The sequence below is a fragment of the Vidua macroura genome, chromosome 8, assembly GCF_024509145.1.
Source record: "Vidua macroura isolate BioBank_ID:100142 chromosome 8, ASM2450914v1, whole genome shotgun sequence".
NCBI classification, from domain to species: Eukaryota; Metazoa; Chordata; class Aves; order Passeriformes; family Viduidae; genus Vidua; species Vidua macroura.
In genome coordinates, this window is record NC_071578.1 from 6,715,528 (window position 1) to 6,732,448 (window position 16,921).

Genomic DNA, 16,921 nt, shown 5'->3' on the forward strand with positions numbered 1-16,921 from the left:
TAAGCTGAATTTGAATGGCTCTTCCGAGTTAGCTTCTCAGAATGTTCAAAATGACTCTTTTTGAAGAGTCACATGTTTCCCCTGCATGCTGAAGCCCTGCCTCATGTCACATCTCTTCTTTCTATCCTGGCTCACTGATTTTCAAGCAGTGCTGTAATGTCCCCAGTCCCCAGCTGGATGGGCTGTCACTGGCTGTGCCTCCTGCACAGAGCACATCTGTCGCCTCCCTGGAAGGCTTCTGAGCAGCCTGGGCAGTGAGATCCCCCCTCCGCTTTCCTCTGCGATCTCATCGAAGCCAGTTTGTCCTAAAAGAAACCTGTCCTTGGTTGTCCTACCCCCAGGACGGCAGCGGTCTCACACACATCAGAAGCTGAAATATCATGTAAATCTCTCAGCTTTCTTTTCTTCATGCTCCTTTTCTCCACAGGTTTGGCAGGGTTTTTTTACCTCATGTACTCAATGACGACTTTTAAGCACAAATAGATAGCTGAAGGGGACGGAAACAGATTTATATCTCATCACCAATAATAGCAGAGCTGGATAAAATGTCATCTAGGCAGGGTTTTTTTGGGTTTTTTTTTAATGTGCTAAAAGCATCTCTCATCAGCAGGAAACAAGGAGGTTTCTAGGAAGTCACACAACGCCCACCAAAACAGACTTTATGTCATCGCCCCTCTCCGGAGCAATTTCACCGAAACACGCCACCCGCCACCCGCCGATTTTTGAAGATGCTCGATGTCCTTTCTCTGTCACCGCCTCTCACTTGCTCCTCGGGCGAACAAGTGCCACCGACACCGGTCACCTTCCCACGGGCGGTGCGTCCCGCGGCCGTGCCCACCCTCCTCCCCTGCCCGGGCCCCCGGCCCGCACCGCCACAGCGGGCACGGCCGCAGGGCCTCGGCCGCCTCGGGAGCGCGCCCCGGAGCGGCTGTCGGGACTGTGCCCGGGGAGCAAACCGGGGGAGCGCGTACCCGGGGGGCAGCCTCGGGAGCGCGCCCCGCCACAGCGTCTCGGGACCGTGCGCCGGGAGCGGGTACAGGGAGCACGCCCCGGGAGCGCGCCCTGGGAACGGGTCTCGGGAGCGAGTTCGGGGAGCGCGCCCCGGGCCGGCTCCCGGGAGCGCGCGCCGCCCCTCACGGCCGCGGGCGACCCCTCCGCGCGCCGCCGCCCCGCCCACGCAGCTCCCCCCGCGCGCACGCACCCGCCCCGCCGTGACGGCACGGCGACGCCCGGCGCCATGACGTGACCCGCCGGCCTCGCCAGTCGGAGCGCGAGGGGGGCGAGGCCGGCGCCGCTGGTTGGCTGCCGCCGCCGCCCCGCCCCGCCCCGCGGCCGGCGGCGGGGGGGACCCGGATGAGGCGGCCCCTGGCGGCCGCGGCCGTTAAACGCCGGTGGGGCGCGGGCGCGACCCCCGCGATGGCGGCGGCGCGGTGAGGGCGGCGCGCCCGGGGCAGCGCGGAGGCCCGAGGATGCCGCTGCTGTACGTGATCCTGCTCTCGGCGCTGGCCGGCTGCTGCCTCACGCTCCTGCTCCAGCTCCTGTTCGTCTACAGGAGGAAGCCCGAGCCCCCCAGGGCGGACGGAGCCTACGGCGGCATCGTCTACACCCGCGTGGCGCCCGAGCACGGCCTCAGGGAATACCTGCAGGGCGCGGAGCCGGCCGGCGGCCCGGCGTCCGCGGAGCCAGCCCCCAGCCCGGCCCCGGCCTCTGCGCCCGCCGCCGCCCCGGGCCCCGATCCCGGCCCCAAGCAGCCGCCGCCGGAGCCCCCTCCAGCCCCCTCCTCCCGCGAGGAGACGTGCCACTTCCTCAATGCCATCTTCCTCTTCCTCTTCAGGGAGCTCCGGGACACTGCCCTGGTCAGGGACTGGGTCATCAAGAAGATCAAGGTGGAGTTCGAGGAGCTGCTCCAGGCCAAGATGACAGGGAAGGTGCTGGAGGGGCTCAGCCTCAGGGAGGTCTCTCTCGGCGGTGTTCTGCCTGTCTTCAAGTCCGTGAAGCTCATCCGGCCGGTGGCCTGCAATGAGGAGGGCTGTCCCGAGGAGCTGGGCTTTGAGGTAGACCTGGAATACAATGGTGGCTTCCACCTGGCCATCGATGCCGACCTGGTGTTCGGCAAGTCGGCCTACCTCTTCGTGAAGATCTCCCGGGTGATGGGCAGGCTGAAGCTGGTCTTCACTCGCCTGCCCTTCACACACTGGTCCTTCTCTTTTATGGACGACCCCGTGATACTCTTTGAGGTGAAGTCTCAGTTTGAAGGGAGGCCCATGCCCCAGCTCACTTCCATCATAGTGAACCAGTTCAAGAAAGTAATTAAGCGCAAGCACACCTTACCCAATTATAAAATCAGGTGAGTTGTCCTGCGTCCTCAGCGTTACTTTGGGTGGTGTGCAGCAGAATTGCTGTTTTGCTCTTGATGGGTACCTTGCTTGTCTGTTGGCAGGAGCTTTCCTGAAAGGAAGGATCATTTTCCATTTATAACAGGTGAAGAAGCCATTGCACGGTGAGGTTGTTACATGCCCTCATCTGGGTGTAACTAAGTGGCAGAATTAATAGGCATGGAAAGTTTGGGGATCTTGTCAGGTGTGTGACAATAGGACCATGATGTCCCTCTTTGGAAGAGCTAGGAGGATGGCTCCATGGAGAGTGTGTGCGTTTGGGGTGTCCTCCCAAGCTTCTGCTGCTGGTGAGCCACCGGCAAGACTTGTGGCTGCTGCTTACCTCTAGAGGTGAGATGATTATTACTTAATATAAGAAAGGGTAGTGTTCACTGTCTAAGGAATATTTTTGAGATCCTGTGATATAGGCAGTCTGCTTCTCTTCTGGTCTGCTTAATTCCCTCAGTAATTTTGGGGGAAGTCTGAAAGTTGATAAGAGAACTATCACCACTGCTGCGGTAGCTAAAGCTTTGAAGGCCCTTCTGGGATTTTGGTGGTTGTTTTGTGGGTTTTTTTTGTGTTTTTTTTTTTGTTTTTTTTTTTTTGTATTATAGTATGTTTTCTTCTACAAATGCACAGACTGTGTTATATAGTGAATATAATGAAATGTGCACTGATACTTCTGTAGCAGAAGTGGCAAGAGGCATATTTGCTTTGTTTCTGTCCTCTGATATTGATACTTAATGTCTTGCCACTGCTCAGGTACTGTCTTTCCTTTCTGTTGTGTCTTACCCCTCTTAGGGTACCACGTTTCCTTTCTTTTTTGTTTGTTCTTCTTGGATTTTGTTATGTGTTAAATAAGGATTTTAGGTTTGCTTACAACATTCTTCTGCAATAAGTCTTATCCTTAAAATTCGTGAGCGATGAGTAACTGAAAATGCCTGTTGGAATTTTGAAGTGTAATTAACTTTGTAGTGGTGTAATTTTTGAAGACTTTTCAGCTGGTTCCCCTGCAACTGAATTTTTAAGTGCTCTCATGAAAGTGGATTTTTAAAATATCCAAGATTTGGATAGCCCTGACAGGACAATAGGTAGTTTTTTGAGTAATGTAGTGGTTCTTTCAAGTTTGGAGGTACTGAACTGCTCTCCAGAAGAGAGCAATCCCTGAACAGCAGGGAAGCTGTCGCAGCAGGTTTGCTTCCATTCTCTTACTGTTTTGGAAAGTGTGAAGCTGTAAAGTGGAGAGGAGCCTGAAGGAGAAGTTGGGATAGCACAGTTGTGGTGCAGAGTCAGCACTCTCAGCACACCTAGAAAGAACAAGTGAACTTTGCACTCCTAGACAAGTTTTTTTTAGGGTTCCTGTACAACCTGTGATGGATGATGTGCTCCTCCCTTCCAGCAGATGAAGACAGACATCTTCACTTTGCCTCTGAGAGATGCACATGGACAGTGAGGTGTTCTCATAATTTAGTTGGAGTTAGTCAATTTTCCAGGTGTTTCTCCAACTTTCTGCCACCCTAAAGAATGAATGAGGCATGTGTGAGGGACTGGAAGGGCAAATAAGGTAAGAAGCAGAGTGTAGAGCCTGAAACAGAAATGAGAAGTATGATGACAGAAGGCAACTGACACTAAGAATGATATATGAAGCATAAATAATTATAAAACTAAGAAGAATTAACAGTTAACTTACAGTGTTCTCTGTGGTTAAAGGAATTGGGAATCCATGAATGCTGCAGAGGAAAATGCAGTATCATAGCTGATTTTACCACTAGATAGTGGGCTGGTAGCACACTGTGCTCAGTGAAAGTGTCCAACTCTGCTGTGGTGCTTTTAACTTTTACATTTTATGCCATGTACTGAATGTATCATTCAACCCCCCCCATATTGAGAAGGGGACCCTGAGGCAGGACACAGCTCAATGCACATTAATGGAATTGTCCTAAGGAAGGAAGGTTGGCTCATAGATGTCCCAGCTGTCCATAACATGGCATTTACAGCTTCAGGTGGGAACCTTGAGCTGTCCACAGGGGCCCAAGGTTTTGTGGAACACAGACTAAAACTACAAATTCTTCCCCAGTGTGTCCAAGCTGAGTTTAGGCAGGTGAATCCCCAAACTTGGTAACAGCTGAACACTAACAGTACACCCTTAGGTGGTGGCAGAGCTGAGAGTGCAGGTGTTACTGAAAACTGGTTTGGAAAATCAAGTCCCTTGCTGATAAGATGCAAAAGTGGAGCTTTAAATTGTAAGATTACGTTGGATTTGGGATTATGGTATGTTAATGTATTTCTTAGCAAAGAATATCTAGGAGAAAGTCAGGAGTTTCACAACTGCTTAATAACATCTTACCTTACTTAAAGCTTAAAAGTTTCTCATCTACATGGGATGTGATTATTCTCTCCCAGTTTTTTTCCTATTGCCTATATGTCCTTAAGTACATAGTATTTGCTTCCATGTGTAGTTCAAAACCTTTTTGATGTCTCCCTACTCTTGCTCATGTAACTTTGTAAATAAAACTTTGAATAACAGCGATTGCAACTTTGTAAACAAAAGTACTTGGAGTGTGGGGAATTCTCTCTTCACCTCGTTAAAAGGGGTACTTTGCTATCCTGTTGGCTTCCACGTTGAAGCCCACAGAAGAGTTTTATCTTGTTTCAAGGTGTTAATTAGTACATAAAAATATGCCATTTTCCTTGTCTTTTGTATTAGGCGACTTCTAGACGTTATTACTGGGTGGTGAATGGCATATGAAGAGAACTTTTGCCAGTAGTTGATTTTGAACATCCTATAATGAAGTTTGTGTTGCAGATCCTGGCCTCCTCTGTTATTTAGTTATAAAATACTGTATTTAAAAAAATGTATATTCATATGTGCACTGTCTGTTGCTGCAGCCAAATTACTACACAAGTACTTTGTATTCTTTCCAGTTAGGTACAAAATTTATGCAGCACAGCAGTGATGAGTAAGATCATATTTTGTATCATCCATTTCTACAGACTTTGTGTGATCTGAATAACTGTACCTTTAAAGTAGGAAAGGCATTTTGCACTCCTGCTGCACTCCTAAGAGTCTATAGGGAAAGGCAGTATAGCCTAGTAAGTGCATTTAAAGTTTATCTAGCATTTTATACACATTTTTCTCCATAAAAGCAATTGTCTACTAATTGAAAAAGAAGGGTTGTGCTTTATGTCTGAACTAATAAGTAGTAATTTGTGTTTTACTCTAATAGCATGCAATCACTTTTCTCAGTCTCTTTAATAAATGTGTTTGTGTCTGGCAAAACACCCTATTTTGTAGCTGCTGTGCCATTGAATGGGAATTGCTGTCTTGTGTAGTAGAATTTCAAGAAATCCCTGGATGTAAGGCTGTTGGTAAAATCCACTGAATGTAGGCTGGGTTTTTTTTTTTTTTTTTTTTTTTGCCATCATTGATAAAGGATTTATGCAATTCTGTTGATAATAGCAATAGTTAAATTTTTGTATTTAATATTAGTGTATTTGTTGCTTTATACTAGAAATGCAAACAGCTTTTCTGCAAACATTTTGTTATGTCAGAGCAGTGTCTTGTTCAAATGTGGGAAAAACCTAATACAACCTTGTTTTCATGTAGGTTTCTTTTAATAGACCAGGGCAGTGAATGCTATCAGCACAAAGTGGAGTTTATCTTGTGACCTGAGTACAGCCTTTGGTTTTTCATTGTATGCACTCAAACAGTTCTTTAATGCTATAGACACTGTTCATGTTGGTTTTAACTTTATGATGTCCTTTTAAAAGTGGCTATTAAAGTGGTTAATAGGATTTAGAGGCACAGAGTAAGGACTATTTCAGGTGGCTGTCTCCTTGCTTGATGGTGCTGTTGCAGTAGTCATGGGCTCGTCTGTGTTAGTTCTCTAATGAGCTCTACCTTGCTCATTAACCTTTTATTAAGTTGCTTATGGTGACAGCCTTACTGTGCCCTCTCTCACCTCAGGCTTATCAGTACACTGATTATGCTGTGTCCAGCATGTTCTTAATAGCTGGGTGTATTTTTGCTCTTTTGCACAGCTCTCAATCGTGCTTTTATATTTTGGAGAGGTTTGGGTTTTGGGTTCCTTCTAGGCAGTAAAAATACACTTTACCATAATGAAGATACAAAGTATATATTTAAAGTCCTTCTTCTGCCAGAGTTTAACTTCCTGGTATTTCTTAAGCAATGATGTAAAAAAACCTGATAGGTGCCTTTTTTTTTTCCCCTTAAATTAAACACCTCACAAGTTCATCCATTCAGATTCTAAGCAGACCAGGTGTTGCTTAAGCAATGTGTTAGTTTTGTAAATTTTAGGAACACTTTGTTTCTTGGTTTGTTACATTAAAAACCCCAACTATTTTGTATTGATACTAGTCTGCTTTGAGAAACTCTGTTTGCTTTATATTAATACATGCTACCACAGAGGGGAATAACTAACTTTTCTTTGTAAGTGTTCTCACAAAGCATTGCTTCTACCATTTCTGTATTGGGTGTTTAGATGACCTCCTCTGGCCACTTCCAACATGAATTATCCTTAGAACTGATCATTTATATATTTAGTCATGTTAAATAGTTTTATGCTTTATTTGGAAACTGGAGCTATACTGAATTTCTTTGGGAAGAACAATTAGACAAGCCTATTTTTATTTACCATTTTAGAATGCAATTTGAGGGTTACATAGTAGTTTCTTATTTTTGGCAAAACTTAAGCCTAGAAGTAATGTAAATAGCTATTGATTTGAAATGTGTTTTGCAATAGAAATTACTTCATAATGAGGAAATGGAGGTATTGGAAAAAGTAAAAAATTTAAAAAAGCATGTATTATTCATATGATGAGGCAGGAGTACCAGAAATAACCAGATTTTGGGACTGTGATCATGTCTTTGCTTCAGAGACCTTTCTCTGTAGCTGCTGCATAGGTAGGGTGTTTCTTTTTGAGTGGTTTTCTACAGGAGTTGATAGGAATCTCTCAGTAGTTAAATCTGCAAGACATCCTGTTTGAAGTTCTCATGCCTACTGCTCCTGCTAGGAAAGAAGGGTAGTTTGTTGGTTCTGTTTTTTGGGTTTTTTAATGCCATGCCTGTTTTAGGTACAAAAATCATCTACTCTACAAAAGCATTAAAAAAAACCCTTCAGGATCTGAGTCCTTTTCTGCTCTGCAAAAACTGATGGTAAAGCAGCACTGTGATTTTCAGACTGTCCCAGAGATACTGCCCTGAATGATGCCAGCACAGACTATTCTGCTCATGGCAAAGTGGTGATCATTTCACTCAGGAGATCCGTCTGTAGTCAGTAGTTCCATGCTTGGAAGATTAACTTAATAGTGCACAAGCAGTTTTTCTTTGTCTTACAGGAATTAGCTAAATGGGTCTGTAGGCAACCTGATACACAAAGAACACAAGCAAACCTCAGAACAGCAAATATTTTCTTTTTTTTTTTTTCAGTGGTGCTACATGTAGAAGGAAGATTTTGGTAGTGCAGAGCTTTTTACTGTTTTTTTTTGGGGGGGGGCAGGGCTCCATCTCAGGCATACATAATTTCTGGAGGGTCACTATGTACAAATTTCTTCAGATTGTATGAAATTATATGGTACAATGGCTGTGTGTAAATCTTATGTAGTTCAAATCCATTGGTTCTAAGGGTTTTGAAACATTTTTAGTCATCTTCCCCAGCTCCAGCACTTCATGAGTTTTCACACTGGAAAGATTGAATTCTGAAAGAATGCCAGTTTGAAACTTGTTCATAGGAAAGTCAGAAGTAATGAGTGACCAGCTACATACCAGACATTTCCCAGCATACAGGTGGCATTCTTTTCAGCTTAAGAGTGAGCCTTTTTCTGTGGTTAGTCAACAGATTTTGTATTTTCCATTTTTACCTACAAGGGTGAGGAACTAACACATCACTGACTTGAGATGGATTAGTGAAAAAATTGGGAGACCAGAGGTATGGGGCAGAAAGAAATTCTCATTTGGAGGGAGTGATGGATGAAGATACAAGGTAAAGGAATATGTTTTGGTCATTAGTACCTGCCTTTGCTGCAGATAGAAATCCAATAGGCATAATTGGTCTGACATGAAAATAGGACCTCCTTCAACTTTTCTTCCTTGCACCAGTATATAAAACTGTACAATAATACTGTAAAGAAAATTTCCTTGTTTAATCCTTTGCTAGTTTGTATTACAAGTTACTTGATCTTAGTCCTGCAGTGAACTTTCATGTGGATAGTGAACAAAGACTCTGAAAAATCTGCTAAGATTTATTTAGTACTTGATGGTGTTTTGCATGCACCAGCATTGAGACCACCTTTCTGTTCATCTGGACCTTGAAATGATCATGCTGCTCAGTGAACACAAATATGGATCTTTGTATTCAGTTGTCCTAATTTGTGCTACTTTCAATGCATTTAAATAAATACGAAATAAGCAATAGTAGTGTTTATTTTTTTAAGGTAATTTATTTCAAAATATAGATCATATAGGAGTTAATCACTTTACTGAACTGTAGGCACCTAAGAAGTGTGTGGATTCTAAGAAATGTGTGGATTTGGTTCTGAGCCTGTCTGCTGGAGCAGGGAGCCGTGTTCAGGCTCTGGAACTGGGCTGTTCTGAACCACCTTCTACAGGCTGTATTATGATTTTTAGACTCTGTGATAGTATGGTTAATGTTCCCCACTTGTCACATGGAACTGAACACTGGGTTTTCCTGAAGGAGATTAATTAATGGAAAAGGATTCAGAATTTATCTGTGAAGATGTGTAGTCAATTCAGCTCTCAGTAGCTCATTGGATGTAAAAATGTATGAGGCTTTTTTGTCAAACCTATTTCTATATATTAAATGCATGAAACAGTTAATCTTTTATTGGCAAATGGCACTTGATCAGAAAACTCCTAAAAGCAGCCTGGGAAAGGACAGTGGGTTTTAGTGGGTAGAGCAGCTCAGTGCTGGTGAAGCTCAGCCTCAAGCTGCTGGATTCACTATTGCAGCTGGTCCTTTAATTTTCTGCTTATTCTGCATTCCTGCAGAGATGGCCCAGTATGCTCCTGTGTTTGCAGTTCATGTTCACACTTGTTTGATTTAAAACTGTTTGAACATTTGGGTGTTCTTGATATTATTTTTTCTTTAGAGTATAGTAAAAGACTTTAAATGTAATACTTCTTCTAGAATTAATAAGCTTTATTTTCTAAACTGAGTGTGGAGAGAAATTAGCAACTCGCATAGGTAGGTTACATTAATAGATAATTTGTGTCACCCCAGTCTGTTAAAATCCCTGAATTGTGGAACTACAAAAAACTTTGTGTGATGATCTCAAACCATCCTTTCATCCAGAAAACAAGCAATGATCCAATGTGATGATGAGGATTCCTACACCTGCCCAAAGCCATTTTGGTACATCTGATTCCCTAAGCACCCTTCTTTCTGGAAGGACTCCTACCCTTGTGGAGCCCTGTCTGAGTTAAGTCCTCTCAGGACTGTTTCCTGTAGGACCCAGCTGGAGGCTGGCAGTGTTTTAGACCTCTCTGTGGCCAAACACATCTCTGCAAACTGCTAGGAGATGCTGAGTGTAGCAGAGAATAAAAGAGAGGGAAAACCTTAAATTTTGTGAGGTAAAAAAACCACTGAAATTTCATTCAACCACGAGTTGGGCTCTGGAGAGCTGCTTTTTTTTTTTTTTTTTTTTTTTTTTTTAATTATTTTCTCTACTAGCTGCTGTAATTCATTTTAGCCTTAAAGCTATTGGGTACAACTGACCTTTATAACATCTTAATTCTGCTGTTCAGTGCTGCTGGAGCTCAGCAGAATGGCCTGTGAGCAGCAGGCCACTAAAGCTCTCCATTAAAGCTGCTTCATGAGGAATTCTACTACAACAATACAGTTCACACATTTTTGAAGACTTCCCAGATGTCATAAAGCTCTGTCTGAAATAGAATGTATTACAGTGATCAGCCAGTGATAGTTAATCAGACTGTTACACACACTCAAAGGCAATAATTAATTGCCAGATACGACTAGCATAAAATTAAATTAGGATAATCATTTGGGAATTAATTTTTGGTAGTTTTTTGTTGCTCTGGCTGAAAAACTTACAGGTCTGCTTTGAGATGTAAATTCAAAATCATGATTTCTTACTTTCTATCTTGTAAAAATTATCTGATGATATCTAATGGAAATCATAACACTTACGTACTTTGTTCCTGACTTTCTTTACTGAGACCTAATGCTAAGCGGGAGATTTTCCTGCATCTGTCAATGGCAACATTGTTATGAAAAATGCTCACCCAGAAGGAAATGTGTACAAATATTAAAATATACTTTTGTAATGGCATTAAGCACAAGATTATGTGGTGTTTGCCAGTGAAACGAAGATAGCAATACTGGTAGTAACAACTACCACATAGGTAAAATGCTTTAAATTATACTTCAACCTGTGAAAAATACCCTGTCACATAGGTTTTATTATGCAGTATCTTAAAAGAAACCCATTGAGTAGTAAAAATTAAAATGGACTTTTCTGAATGTCACTTGTGTAGTAAATGGTTTAAACTATTAATAAACCATTATTCCCGTTTGCCTGAGCTCAGATAGGAAGAGTAAAAATGGAAGATCCCAGTCTGGTGGTGGCATGGCATTGGGTTTCCTGGTGGTGTTTGGATCACCTCTGAAGGATCTGGCTTGGTGAATAGTTCCTAAGTAATTAGCATGGGGAAATGACTCCAGAAACTTCAACAGTTGTGTGGTTTTTTGTTGGTTTGTTTTGTTGTTTTTTTTTTTTTAAGAATAACCTCATACGTGCTAACAAAATTTGATGCAATATGTTAGAAGAAACAGAACAAGCCTAATGTTTCTAAGCAAAGAGCCCAGGAATTAGAAAGGGAGGTGGGGTGGGAACAGCAGTGTTAGGCAGTGGTATTGTTCTGAAACAATTCTGAAAAACTCGGATGGTTTTTTCTTTTCCTCTGTGCCTCTGAATGAAGGGCAAATTAGAGAAAGTATCCAAATTCATAATCTGAGCCGCTGCTTCTATTAAATGTAATCACAAGTCTTAAGTGTAATGTGCCATGAGTGATGCAGGATTTGGAAAGTGCAGGAATCCTTCCTGTTAATTAACCTCACAAACCCTTCCTGTGTTTGATTGTCATCAGTGGTGCCACAGGTCATGTTCAGACTGAGCTTCTGTGTTACCTGATCCTGTTCACGGTGTGGGTCTATTAATAAAATGCTGTGACTTGCCTGCGGTGTCATCTTTGCTTGGGGGACAGCTGGCAAGTACATGGCCATGCTGTGTCCCTGGGTCCATTTGTGCCCTCCCCACCACTGCAGCCCTTGAGTTCTCTGCAAACCAGGCCCATAATGACTGCTGCTCACAGCTCCAGGGCAAGCTGTCAGTCATCTCAGCTTTGAAAATGCTACTGCTAAGCCTGGGCTTCCAGGTTGTGAATTTGAGCATCTTCTGTCTTGTCAGAAGTGACTTGATAAATGTAGATTGAGGAGAAGCTTCCGCAGTTTGAGCATTTTTAAAACTAACTGGAGGAGTGAGGATAAGCCTTGGGAAGCTCTCTTGCCTAGAAATCATAGCAGATAGAAATATTTTTTCACTTTTGGTGTACAGCTGTCAGACTGGTTTCAGCAGTGAGACAGTTGTTTTCTGTCTAAGCAGCCTAAGAGATGTCACTTTATTTCACATGGATATAGGCTAGGGTTTAGAGCAGAGGATTAAAACTCTTCAGCTCAATGACTGAGTTGTGTTCAGAGCTTAGACTTCTCATAGACCATCCTTATAGAACATCAACTTTTTGCTCTAACCAGGATTGCAGACAGGTGACCAACCTCTAATCCTGGCTGAAGGTAGAGTTTTGGGGTGGCTTAGGTTTTATTTGCTTTTTTGTGTGTATGCTTTTTTTTTTTTTTTTTTTTTTCCTGCTGCTATTTTCCTTGAATGCCCAAAAGCTTGTTGCTAAACCACACCTACTTCTCTTTCAGCTCTACATGAACATAAGCACATTCTGTATTTTCTGTCCCATTTGGAGCAAAGCCACAACAATTCAGGCTTTTTGGTTAGACAGGGAAATTTTGTCTTCATCCTGTCTGAATTACAGCTGGATTTTCATCCCTTAATTTGAATCAACAGAACCTGAAAACTTAGGGATCAAACAGACATTGACTACATGGAGTTAACAAAACTGTTTCAGTATTTTTGGAATTTGGAATTTGGGAAGCTAGTGTTCCTGAAATGCAAAAAAAGTATGCACATGGTCAAGTTGATCTGTTTTGTGCTTATAAGAAAGATGTTTTGGTAAGATTTTTTACCTGTGGCTATTCCAATACAGGCAATAAAACCATATCATTAAGACTGTCCATGTTGTATTTGCAATTTCTGTCATATAAGCAGGAAGAAATTGGATCTTTTTTGAAGAAGCTGCTAGACTGTTTGCATTTATTATTTTATTTGTTCTTGTGGAAGTCAGGAACAAATTGAAGTTTGAGAAGTGTCTTGTCTCAAATGTATGATTCAAGATATACCTCAGAATTACTGAGAAGAAAGAAGACTATTTTAAGAATCTGGAAATGTGTGAAATGTCTTTGAAGAAAAAAAAAAAGACTAGTAAAATCCTTGCTTTTTTTTATTTTCTTTTGAGGTCTTGGTTTAAAAAAAAAGGGGGGACTGTTCATATATTGAGACCTTGTGTGTATGAGCCTCCTACATGTGTGTGGCAGAATATCCTGTAAGACAGTGGGTGGATTACTAGATCTGATTTGCAGTTTGCCATAAAACTTCCTAGAAAATAAACACCATCTTATTGCAATGGTTTTTTCAGGCTGCTTGTAAGTCAGATTTTCATAGCTGTGAGTAAAGCTGAAATTAGTCTTACTTGTTAGAGACATGTACTGTAATTTGAATTGTTGAAGTCCCTGAGTGTGAATACTGATACATTTCAGCAGCATTATTCCTTGAGAAATTAGTGGAAGCTGGAGAATTGCTTTTGTAAAATCTATAACAAAATCTATAGAGAAACCAGTACTGCTACTATTTTTTTGTTCAAAATAAGGATAAAACTCATTTTTATATCTTCAGTGTGAAGAATGATATAGCTGTTTACATCATAATACCTGACAAGTGTAAATGTTAGCTGATAAGCACTTTAAAATCTTATTAAGGTGATCATATCTTTTTAGGAGTGGATTGTAATATTTTAGAATTCTTGTAGAAGTAAAACTTCATCTTAAATTACATGCAGTGTAAGAATAGATTACTTCTTTATATCTTAAAATATCTGGTCTCAATCCCTCTTTGCAATTTACATGCTTTACTGGAACCTGACTTGTGTTTCTGTGACTCAGGTGAAAAACACAATCTAAAAATGACTCAATTCTGTTGTGTAGTTAGTTGAACCTTTTGATTAGTCCTCAAACTGAAAATAAATCCAGCAGTTATTCTTTCAACAGTATTTTAGATACAAGAATCTTCACATACAGTAGCACTTGCAAAATTGAAATCTAAACACAGTCTCTCTTTAGATTTTCATAGAATTTTGCTTAACATTCTGGATGAAAATTAAGACTTGCAATGCATTCAAAGTAGCTTTATGGGGAAGATGCTTGCATTTTTGGTTGATTGATTCTTCTGAGGTTTAAAATCCTTTTGCTCTGTATTAAAATTCAAATGTTCAGTTAATGTAACTTAAAAATTCCCAAACCTGAAAATGTTTAATCTTTATGTCAATAGAGTAATGCTGGGATTCATATCATACAAGTGTTTAATGTGGTCTTAAACTGATATTCAATCATTTTAACACTGTTTTAGATACCAAACTTCTTTTATAAAGCCAGAGAATCATTTAAAACCTTTCCTATAACTTATTCAAGAAAAATATTCTCACTTCTTAGCAAAAGCTCTACAAAATCCCACCTCCTCCTGCACTTAGAAATGATACTGTAAGACTTTCTACTTCTCCAAATTGGAGATGGAATACTGAGAGCTTTTGAATTTTGTTTCTGGCTCTGTTTAGCTCTGAACAATTGTTGGTTTTTTTACTGTGATTCTGGATAGTCTTAACTGATGCAATGAGCAGGCACAGAAGCATATGGTTATCATACCAGATAATTCAATTTTTTAAAATTCTCAATACATTTCCTCATACAACTAAAAATATCATTAAGTAGGTACTGAGGCTAGCAGTTAATTTGGGGATTAGGTTAATTAAACTAAGGTATAAAAGACTTCTGTCCTCTTTTCTGTTCAAAGTTGGCTAAAGGACCACAAAACAATCATCACAGAACAGTGGATTTAAATTAAAGGGAATGTAGGTCAGACATCTTTAAAATTAAATCACCAAATCCAGACTTGTTCCAAGTAGATGAGTTCTGCCTCCCAGAACTGCCAGCTGGAAGGGAGAATTCTCCCCATTCCAGGGCTGAAAGCACTAAAAATGAAGGGAAGGAGCTTGATGTATTTGGGGTTTTTCTGGAAACACTTTTGATCTAGACTTTGAGGAAGGTGGTGGTGAGAGGGAATGAGTCACTGAAGAGCAAATGAGCCACTGAAGTGACTCTGAAGTCTGGCGTGAAGGGAGTGTAGAAGTCCTTCACGTCAAGGAGACATTGCCTGCAGTGGCTGGAAATATTTTTGCTGTGCTTTGTGTATGGAAGAGCTTAGTATTGTGCTATTTTAGTGTCTACCTTTAATCCTATATATTAATTCAGTAACTTTATCGTAATTACTTTCAGTGTAATCATCTGACTAATTCCTCGTGTGAAGGAGGAATTTTTGCTGTTTGTATCTTGCAATATTTAAGAAACACTTACTATGCTACAGCTTCTTTTAAATGTTATTTCTGTAGTGTTTTTTCCAGTTGCTGAAATGTCACATGAAGTTTGATTGATGGATATTCCTCTTCATATTAATGCTAAGTTTTAGCTAGCTTTTTCTTAAGAGTGTGCTGTCTGAATTTCAGACCTTTGGACAAGTAAGATGAGTTTGTGGAGGGACTCTGGTAATTCAAAAACAAGTTGAAAAGGCACTATAAGCATTTCATATAAAGCACTTTTAAAGACTTTCTGCAGAGAGAGCATCCATTGCTGGCCTGCTGCAGTCCTGCCAAACAGAAGGAGAGGGATGATGGCTCTGTAAGAACGTGTGTCCTGCTTTTGAAAGGTGGGGAAGTTCACAGGCTTTTCCTACCATGGGGAAAAAGGTGGGAGAGCCTGTGATACCTGACCGTGGTGGGAGCATGGATTTCCTGTGTGTGGTTTTACAACACGAGGGAATGGTCCCACCCTGTTACCAGCAGTCCCCATCTGGGTCTGTATTAGTTCACCAACTCCCAGTGGGAAAGTCTTTCCAAATAAATAAAGTTGTCTTAAATATTTTGACAACTGTTTAATTCCCTAGTATGTAATTGAAATCTACAGGAAATAGTAATTTGTCCAATGTTTAATTTTGGAAATGCACAAACTCTCTGTAAATTAAATAGATAAGTGCTGTGGTATAAATTTGGAAGGCTTCAGAGCAGCACTAAAACATTAAAAATGCATTTAATGAGAGATATTCAGCTCTTTGTACGTTGCTAGTGCCAATGGAAATAGGTGATGTGTTCCTTTTTTTCCTAATGATTTTGCAATTTAGTTGTGATAAGAATGTGAACATAAGTGCTTGTTGAAAATTAAACATGATGTTGAGACTGCTTTTTAATCCTGTGTTTGTAGAAAATTTAAGTAGTGCTGCACAAAGTCCCCCATGCACTGCTAAGTGTTTTATATATTAATGTATATAACTGTATTGGTATTTTAAAATTAATTCCTCTTTAATTCATTGTTGTATAAATTTTTTTAAAAGGATTTTGAAAATAGAAATTAAAATTACGTAAACATTGTCTTAATCTAGCAAGGAAAATAGCTTTTTCTGGGGATTGTTTCATTATTCTGTGCTGCAGCAAAGGCTTGCAATGTGTGTTGTACTAACACTGTTCTGAAGTCACGTGAGGATGATGTTTTTAGTTTGAATGTGTAGGTGGATATGTCTGCACCCTTACTGGAATGTTTCAGTCTGTTATTTTGCTTTTCTGTTCTTACTTTTAGTGTATAAAATAGATTTGTCCAGGTCTGTGTTCTTGTAAATGGCCTGCAGGATGTGTGCATAGGTAAGCGAAAGACCTGTGAAATACCAACACTTTTAAGCATGGTATTTGCAGAAATTGGGAGAGCTAATGGTAATCCACTGAATCCTCTTCCTTTGTCTTTTTTTCCCTGCCAGAAATCTTGTTTCAGTAAGTCACTGAAGCTCAGAATGGTTTTTGTTAGTTTGATGCTCCCATGGAAAACTATAATAGATTTGGGAGCACACATATTGGCAGTTGCTGGTACTAACTGAAAAGCAGTTTATTAGTGCTTAAAAATCCTCAAACCTCCAAGTACCTATTCACTCAAAACTTACTATTTTTTTCCAGTGTGCTTGCCTAACTTATCATTTTCCACCTAAAAAAATCCTAAGTCTGTATTTTGAGGGGTAAAATCATTCCTAACAGGAGCAGGGTTTGCTTACAGTGA

General features: G+C 41.1%; 1 protein-coding gene across 1 annotated transcript in view; it reads left to right on the top strand.

Annotated features, from left to right (window-relative positions):
* The first annotated feature begins 1,404 nt into the window (after positions 1-1,404).
* Positions 1,405-16,921, top strand: part of PDZD8 (PDZ domain containing 8) — a 52,627-nt gene continuing 37,110 nt past the window's right edge. The window contains exon 1 of the mRNA XM_053984002.1: positions 1,405-2,347. Within this exon, the coding sequence (XP_053839977.1) occupies positions 1,470-2,347 (878 nt within the window). The 5' untranslated portion in view covers positions 1,405-1,469. The remainder of the gene's footprint in view (positions 2,348-16,921) is intronic.